This window comes from Chiloscyllium plagiosum, chromosome 2, assembly GCF_004010195.1.
Source record: "Chiloscyllium plagiosum isolate BGI_BamShark_2017 chromosome 2, ASM401019v2, whole genome shotgun sequence".
In the NCBI taxonomy this organism is placed as follows: domain Eukaryota; kingdom Metazoa; phylum Chordata; class Chondrichthyes; order Orectolobiformes; family Hemiscylliidae; genus Chiloscyllium; species Chiloscyllium plagiosum.
The window spans coordinates 102,650,312-102,659,543 of NC_057711.1; the positions used below are offsets into that span (position 1 = coordinate 102,650,312).

The 9,232-nt window shown below is 43.1% G+C and overlaps 1 protein-coding gene across 1 annotated transcript in view; it reads right to left on the minus strand.

Moving 5' to 3' along the window:
- The window catches only part of ric1 (RIC1 homolog, RAB6A GEF complex partner 1), a 212,414-nt gene that overhangs the window by 66,263 nt on the left and 136,919 nt on the right, over nucleotides 1-9,232 (minus strand). The window contains exons 8-10 of the mRNA XM_043715245.1: nucleotides 5,247-5,335; nucleotides 4,001-4,145; nucleotides 1,351-1,399 (exon numbers count right to left, since the gene is read on the minus strand). Coding sequence (XP_043571180.1) covers nucleotides 1,351-1,399; nucleotides 4,001-4,145; nucleotides 5,247-5,335 — 283 coding nt within the window. The remainder of the gene's footprint in view (nucleotides 1-1,350; nucleotides 1,400-4,000; nucleotides 4,146-5,246; nucleotides 5,336-9,232) is intronic.

The following is a 9,232-nucleotide window of genomic DNA, read 5'->3' on the forward strand; positions in this document are numbered from 1 at the left end:
GTAGAGGACCCAGCACCGATCCTTGTGGCACTCCACTGGTTACAGACCTCCAGTCCGAAAAACAATCCTCCAACACCACCCTCTGTCTTCTACCTCTGAACCAGTTCTCAATCCAAATGGCTAGTTCTCCCTGTATTTTATGAGATCTAACCTTGCTCATCAGTCTCCCATGGGGAACCTTGTCGAACCCCTTATTGAAGTCCATATGGATCACATCTACTGCTCTGCCCTCATCAATTCTTTTTGTTACTTCTTCAAAAAACTCAATCAAGTTTGTGAGACATGATTTCCCACCACAAAGCCATGTTGACTATCCCTAATCAGTCCTTGCCTTTCCAAATACATGCACATCCTGTCCCTCAGGATTCCCTCCAACAACGTGCCCACCACCGACGTCAGGCTGACTGGTCTATCGTTCCCTGGCTTGTCCTTACCACCCTTCTTAAACAGTGGCACAACGTTTGCCAACCATATTCCCGTCAAAAGGAGAAACAGTTCAGACAATAACAAAAACTCAAAATTGCTGATAACAGCTTGAGCTGCAACATGCCTGGGACATTTAGATTAACATGCCTTTAAGTTTTGGCTTCTTCCTTGTCGTGGTTGAGATTGGATTTTATGTCATCACTAAGAATTCATTCACTACAAATGTATAACACTGGGACATCATCTTTGAATGCAAAATAGTTATTCTGTCACTCAAGTTGTGAGAAGGTAATATCATTGCCCTGTTTTTTACTTCATTTGTAAACAACACATTTCATACCATATATGGACAAAAAAGCATCGCACATCAGAGTGTAGCGAAGGAAGAGCTTAGTTTTTGGTGAAAATGCATTCTGAATCCTGGGATTTCTTTAAGGATCTGTTAACAATGGGAGGTACAGCAAACAAAGTGTTTTTTTTTGAAGAATTGGTTGTGTGTGTTATTTTTAATATTGTGAATTTCTTTGGAATGTTGTGGATTCTCTTGTCTGCTGTGGCAGAATTTGTCAGTTGTCAAATGTGAGAAGCGTCGTCAGAACAAGTGGTCGGATGTGGATTGGCCTGAAGCTTCCTTTGCGAGAATGAAGCTCTTTTTTAAGCTTTGTAGTTTCAGAGCATCAACAGGGCAAGTATTAACAACTACATTATTGTAATACTGTTGGGTCATCACAACTAGGTGGAACTAGGCAGTCTGAATACCCTCTTCACTTGTTTATCCTTGTTTAAATGCAGCAAACTGATTAACCTATTTCACTTAAATGAAGATCTAAATTTTCTACACAATTATATTTCTACTTAATATCCATCACATTGGAAAACAACATTTGGATTGCAGTTTCTGCCACTGCTTGGAAGCTGACTCACCATAGAGCTGATTTTCATAGGTTCCTTTTTGGTCCCATCAGAATAATGCCTTCAAATAAAACCAACAGAATGAAATAATTAATTGTAATAAGCTTAATCAATCATCAGTAGCAAAGCATGGCATTTCTATCCCACTGTCCATATTTGGAGTATGCATAATTGAATGAATGGATTCCAGTTTTATGAAAACACATTGCCTCCCACATTCAAATAATTAGGGTTGACAGTACTTCAGATGGCATTTGTGTGAAATTTGAAAAGCCACCTTGACAAGACAAAGAACGCTCTAAGTCACAGGACAATTTTGTCTCCAGAGAAAGATAGCTATGTGCCACTGACATAATTAGATAAAATTAATTTCTTAAATTAGCTGTAGGGATTTTTTTTTACTATCAGCTTGAGAACAAAACGTAAGACCTTTGCTAGAGAAGCTTTCAAGAAATACGTAACTGCGAACAATGACATTATTTATGAAATGTCATTGCATTTTTCAAAATTAAAAATTTCTCTACCAACCCACCTTTTAAAAAATCCTTTCAAGGATACCCTTGCTGCCGAGCTATTCACTCAATAATCATTGAAACAAACTATTAATCAGTGTGCACAATACACCACAGTAAACAGTTAATGCACAGTTTTTAGTTTTAAAAGAAATTTAAAAACATGTGTTTTCATAAAACCAGTGGCACTGTGGCTCAGTGGGCAGCACTGCTGCCTCACAGCGCCAGGGACCCTGGTTCAATTTCAGTCTTGGGCGACTGTCTGTGTGGAATTTGCACATTCTTCCTGTGTCTGTGTGGGTTTCCTCCGGGTGTCTGGTTTCCTCCCACAGTCCAAAGACTTTATTAGGGTTAGTCAGCATGGCTTTGTGCATGTGAGATCATGTCACACAAACTCAGTTGAGTTTTTTGAAGTAGTAACAAAGAGGATTGACGAGGGCAATGTGGTGGAGGTGATCTATATGGACATCAGTAAGGCATTCGACATGGTTCCTCATTATAGACTGGTGAGCACGTTTAGCTCTCATAGAATACAGGAAGAACTAGCCATTTGGATACAGAACTGGCTCAAAGGTAGAAGACAGAGGGTGGTGATAGAGGGTTGTTTTTCAGGCTAGAAGCCTGTGACCAGTAGAGTGCCACAAGGATCAGTGCTGGGTCCACTACTTTTTATCATTTATATAAATGATTTGGATGTGAACATTGGACGTATAGTTATTAAGTTTGCAGATGACACCAAAATTGGAAGTGCAGTGAACAGTGAAGAAGCTTACCTCAGAGTACAATGGGATCTTGATCGGATGAGCCAATAGGTTGAGGAACAGCAGATTTAATCTAAATAAAATGAGACGTGTTGCTTTTTGGAAAAGCAAATCAGAGCAGGACTTGCACACTTAATGGTAAGATCCTAGGGAGTGGTGCAGATTCATAGTTCCTTGAAAGTAGATTTGTGGGTATATAGGAGAGTGAAGGTGGTATGCTTTCCTTTATTGGTCAGAGCATCGAGTACAGGAATTAGGAGGTCATGTTGCAGCTGTATAGGACATTGGTTAGGCCATTTTTGGAATATTGCATGTAATTCTGGTCTCCTACCTATCAGATGGATGCTGTGAAACTTGAAATGGTTCAGAAAAGATTTACAAGGATGTTGCCAGAGTTGGAGGATTTTGAGCCCGAGGGAGAGGCTGAATAGGCTGGGGCTATTTTCCTTGCAGCATCAGAGGCTGAGGGGTGACCTTATAAAGGTTTATAAAATCATGAGGGTGTGCACAGGATAAACGGACAAGGTCTTTTCTTTGGATTGGGGAAGTGCAGAACATGATGGTATAGGTTTAGGCTAAGAGGAGAACAATATAAATGGGACCTATTGGGCAACGTTTTCACACAGAGGGTGGTACGTGAATGCAATGAGCTGCCAGAGGAAGTGGTGGAAGCTGGTACAATTTTAACATTTAAAAGGCATCTGGATGGGCAAATGAATAGGAAGGGATTAGAGGGATATGGGCCAAGTGCTAGCAAATGGGACTAATTAGGTTAAGATATCTGGTTGGCATGGACGAGTTGAATGAAGGGTCTGTTTCTGTGTTGTACATCTTTATGGGTCTATGTGCAGGTTAGATGAATTGGCCATGCTAAATTGCTCATAGTGTTCAGGGACGTGTCGGTTAGGTTCATTAGTCATGGGAAAAGATAGAATCCCTACAGTGTGGAAACAGGCTGGAATCGAACCTGGGTCTCTGGCGCTGTGAGGCAGCAGTGCCAACCACTGAGCCACTGTGCCACCCTTATATAGAATAATGGGGTAGGAGAATGGGTCTGGGTGGGATATTCTGAGGGTCATTTGGATTTGTTGGGTCAAATGACTTGTTTCCACATTACAGGGATTCTATGAACAATATTACAGGAGTAATCATTTGGTTTCAAAAACCAGGCTGGAAAATTCAGTTTGAAGTTGACATAATCAAAAGTACACGTGTCAATATACATACTCAAAAATAGTTTGACAATTTTAACTTGAACTCCAGCAATAATCCAAATGAACTCTTAGAAACCTGAAACATATTATAAAAGACATTTTAAAATAGTCCCCATTTACTTAAGGGTATATGCAAAAATCGCGCAGAATTAGAATTTTGGAAGGGAACACTCACGCAAAATCTCCACCCAGTGTGCAAAATAGATGAGCACCAAAAACACTCCATAAGGATAAGCCTCCACAAGCCCATGTTACCATAGCAACACTACAATCAGGTGACCATCTGATTAGTTTCACTGCCCCAGTCTTGTTCCAAATATCTGTTCAATGTAAAGAAGAATCTGAATGAGTACTAACATCTTGCTCTAGAAAATCTAGTGAAATACTCCACATAGTGGAGCGATGGAGGGGGGAAAGACAGAGGGGGGAACAGAGGAAGGGACACAGGGAAGATACCACCAGCACAGAAGACAGAGGAAGGAGAGAGAGAGAGAAGGGTGCACACAACCATGGTGGGGGGCGGCAGGGTGTAGAGAGAGAGTAGAGAGTGTAGGAGAAGAGAGTGTAGAGAGGGAGAGAATGAGGGGGAGTTGGAGTGAGATTAAGATACAGAAAGGAAAAGTTAAAAGTTAAATAATAACATTTTACTCCTGAAGAACTCAAACAATTAAACCTAGATTATACACACAAAATATTATAGTCAGCTGCGCCAGCACTGATGCTCAGTTAATCGTAACCTCGGGATGTAGGTTGAAGGGTCATTTTTAACTTTGTGGCAAGGTAAACTTATATTTATTTTTGAAATACAATTTTGAACCACTCAATAGTGAGATGCTATTCTGATAAACAAATACAATGAAATGCAAAGTGGACTGCAACTTCAGAATAAGTGTTTTAACATTTTGCATCAGTTTTTCACTGAAGTTTGCTAATTGCATGTGATGGCAACTATCGCGGTCTCACTGCTATCCTGAAGACAATGACAATGGTGATAATGTCACCTCATGATCCAGCTTTTGTGAATGCCTTAGTTGCAGCAGAACAACTACATTTTTACAAAACTGCCTTCAACAACCCAAGTTGGCCAATACTTTTGTTCTAGAATTAGAAGAGCACACACAGGTACATGCATGGAATATCTAGATCCTTTTGCCAATTTAAAATGCACATTTATTGACAGTTTTAGAGAAAAAACACACTTTTTAAAAATTCATTCATGGGATATGGGCATCGCTGGCTAGGCCAGCATTTAGTGCCCATCCATAATGCTAATTCCAGCAAGAAAATTTATGTTAATTAATCTTAAAGTGAATACTAAAGAGTGCACAGTTCAACAATGTTGTGAATGCTCTTCAAAATTGACTGGTTATAATATGAAAGCTTTCAGCAAGGACAGATGGGTCATGAAATTGTAAACCTACCAGGGTAATGTTTAGGAGTTAATTCCAACTTGTGGGACAACTGCATAGCTCCTGTAGTTGTATCCATTGTGTAAACTAAAACTGAACCACTGGCAGAATAGAAAAACAATCAGTTAACAACAGTCTTTGAAACATTTACATATAAATTTTTCATTTATTAAGATAATGAATGTTAAGACCAGGAAATAGAGGACAAGACATTGATCATCAGCCTATAGTATTAGCAGGATGTGAGATAATTATTGACAAGGATGGCAAGAAAGATGCTCAACTCCCACCTGTGGCAGTTTACAATTGTTTCTTACATTCAAAACTAATCTTGCACTATCTTTTGGGGGTGGTGGGGAATTTCATGCTCTAAAAATGAATGAAAAAAAACTCACCTGGGTCTTAAAGAAGGACATCTTATTCTTGAATTAATATAAGAGGGTACATGCTCCTGCCTGCTCACATGATCTAGTCCCCTCAATATCTTATATTTCAGAGATCACCTTTCATACTTCTAAACTCCAACGCAGTCCGACATCCCCTTTTCAACTTTACTTCACAAGATAAGCCTTTCATTCCAGGTATGATTCAAGTGCACTTTCTTGGAACTGCTTTTTAAGTTATTATACTTGTAATTAAACTTATTAAAATAAAGAACAGCCTAAAATTGCACACTGAGCACTCCCAATGTGGTCTCACTGGTGCCGTTACAGCGGCAGTAAAGCTTCCCTATTCATTTTCATTCAGCCTCGCAACAAATGGCAACATTCAATTCACTTTTCTAATCACTTGCTGTATCTGTAAACTAGCATTTTGAGATTCGTGTACCAACTCACCCAGAGCACAATGCACCAGAGTCCTGCAATCTCTCTACACCTTAGAAAACTGCTTCTCTATTCTTCTGCCCAAAGAGATACATTAGCATTTATAATCCATCTGTTTAAATTTTGCCCACCCATTTGAATGTATGTCTCTCTTTTTGACAACTTGTTTTTGTCACTAATTTGGAGTCATTAGCAAATTTAGTTAGCATACATTTGGCCCCTCATCGAAATCATCAATATAGATTGTTGAGAATCCTGCACAAATCCTTCTGCATTCCAAAGTTCTGATTGTAGTTTAACTATAGTTTATAGTTTTAAAAAAACATATGTCCCTACTCTACTTCCTGTTAGTTAACTCATCATTTGTCCATGATAATGTGTTCTGCCCTACATAATGTGCTGTTATTCTGTGCAAATTAATTTGACAAGACACCTCATCAAACACTAGGAGGAAATAAGGACTGCAGATGCTGGAGAGTCGAAAAGCATGGCGCTCGAAAAAGCACAACAGGTCAGGCAGCATGAGGAGCAGAACGGTCAACATTGCAGGCATAAGCCCTTTATCAGGTATGTGGAGGGGGAAGGGGGCTGAGTGAGAAATAGGTGGTGAGGCGAGAATCATTGGGTGGCTTGGATTTGGCAGTGGACAAGACCCAGGACTTGCATGTCATTGGAAGAGTGGGAGCGGGAGTTGAAGTGGTTTGCCACAGGGTGGTGGGGTTGTTTGGTGCAGACCAGAGTTGTTCCCTGAACCACTCTGCAAGTTGGCGCTCAGTCACCCCGATGTAAAGGAAACCACATCGAGAGCAACGGATGCAGTAAAACCGGTGGAAGGATATGCAGGAAAATCTCTGCCTGACTTGGAATTATCCTTTACAGCCTTGGAGGGGGGTCGGGGGCAGGTTTTGCACCTCATGCAGCATCAGATGAAGGTGCCGGCTGCAGAGGGTGGATGTTGGGGAGTGTGTACCTAACAAGGGAGTCATGGAGGGAATGGTCTTTATGGAAAGGATGGGGTGGGGAGGGAAATATATTTTTGGTGGTGGGGTCTGATGGAGGATATGAACTGTGGGGGAGATTCGTGGGGTGGAATAGAAGGACGAGGTGTTCTTTCTGCATTGTGGCTGGGCGGGTGGGATTCAAGAGCAGAGGGCATTGTTGATCACATGAGGGGAGAAATTTCGGGCCTTGAAATAGGAGGACATCTGGGACATCCTGGAGTGGAACTGCTTTTTGCTCCTCCTGGAGCAGATACAGTGGAGATGGAGGAATTGGGAGTAAGGGATCGCATTTTTAACCGGTTGGATGTGGGGAGGCAGCTGTCAGAGTCGGCGAGTTTGAAATAGATATCTATGTTGAGCTGGTCGCCAGAGACAGAGAAGTCCAGGAAGGGGAGAGTGGTGTCAGGAGATGGTCCACGTTAACTCCGTCAAGGTGGAAGATGTTGGTGAAGTTGATTAACCATCTGGGTGCTGATATAGTCATCAATGTAGCAGAGGAAAAGGTGGGGTGTGGTGCCAGTGTAGCTACAAAAGAGGGACCATTCTACATATACTACAAAGAGGCAATCATAACTAGGACACATGAGGGTGCCCATGGTTACCCCTCTTGTCTGTAGGAAGTGGGAGGATTCGAAGAAGGTATTGAAGGTGAGGACCAGTTCCGCTGATTGAATCAGAGTGTGGAGAAGGGGGACTGGTTGGGTCGCGGGAGAGGAAGAAACAGAACTTTTCGGCCTTCATCATGGCAGACAGAGGTGTATAGGGTCTGGATATCCATGGTGACGATGGGGTGTTGGGGCTGGGGAATCGAAAGTCATGGAAGTGGTGGAGGGCGTGGGTGGTGTTCCGGACGAATGTGGGGAATTCCTGGACCAAGGGGGACAAGACAGAGTTGAGATTTGAGGGGATGAGATTGGTGCGGCAGGAGCAGGCAAGACAATTGGTCGACCGAGGCAGTCAGGTTTGAAAGTTTTGTGTAAGAGGTAGAACCATGCGGTGTGGGTTGGGGAATTAAGAGGTGATGAGGTTGTGGATAGTTTGGGAGATGATTGTTTGGTGATGAGGTGGGGTCGTGGTTGAGGGGGTGGTAGGAAGAGATGTCAGTGAGTTGGCATCTGGCTTTGGCGAGGTAGAGGTCAGTGTGCCTAATTACCAGTGTGCTCCCCTTGTCAGCTGGTTTGATGGTGAGACTGAAGTCCACACAACCCTCTACACCTGGCACATTCCATGTTGCCGCACGAGGTGCAAAACCTGCGCCCAAACCTCCCCCCTCACCTCCAACCAAGGTCGTCAATGATCATTTGAAATCTGGCAGAGATTTTCTTGCACATCCTTCCAGCTTTTTTACTGCAACCACTGTTCTCGATGTGGTCTCCTCTATATTGGGGAGACCGAACGCCAACTTGCAGAATGGTTCAGGGAACATCTCTGGTCCACACACACCAAACGACCCCACCGCCCTGTGGCCAACCACTTCAAATCCTCCTCACACTCCCGCAGGAACATACAAGTTCTGGCCCTCCTCCACTGCCAAATCCAAGCCACCGGCCAACTACAGGAAGAATGCCTCATCTTCCACTTCAGGGCCCTACAGCATGGGCTTCACCAGTTTCCATATCTCCCCACCGAGTCCTAGATCAACCTTCCAACTCGGCACTACCCTCCTGACCTGACCTACCTGTCCATCTTGTTTCCCACCAATCCGTTCCATCTTTCCCACCAATCTATCATAAGCACCTCTCATTAGTGGTGCTGGAAGAGCACAGCAGTTCAGGCAGCATCCAAGGAGCAGCGAAATCGACGTTTCGGGCAAAAGCCCTTCATCAGGAATAAAGGCAGAGAGCCTGAAGCGTGGAGAGATAAGCTAGAAGAAGGTGGGAGTGGGGAGAAAGTAGCATAGAGTACAATAGGTTAGTGGGGTAGGGGATGAAGGTGATAGGCAGGGAGGAGAGGGTGGAGTGGATATGTGGAAAAGGAGATAGGCAGGTAGGACAAGTCCGGACATGTCATGGGGACAGTGCTGAGCTGGAAGTTTGGAACTAGGGTGAGGTGGGGGGGAAGGGGAAATGAGGAAACTGGTGAAGTCCACATTGATGCCCTGGGGCTGAACTGTTCCGAGGTGGAAGATGAGGCGTTCTTCCTCCAGGCGTCTGGTGGTGAGGGAGCGGAGGTG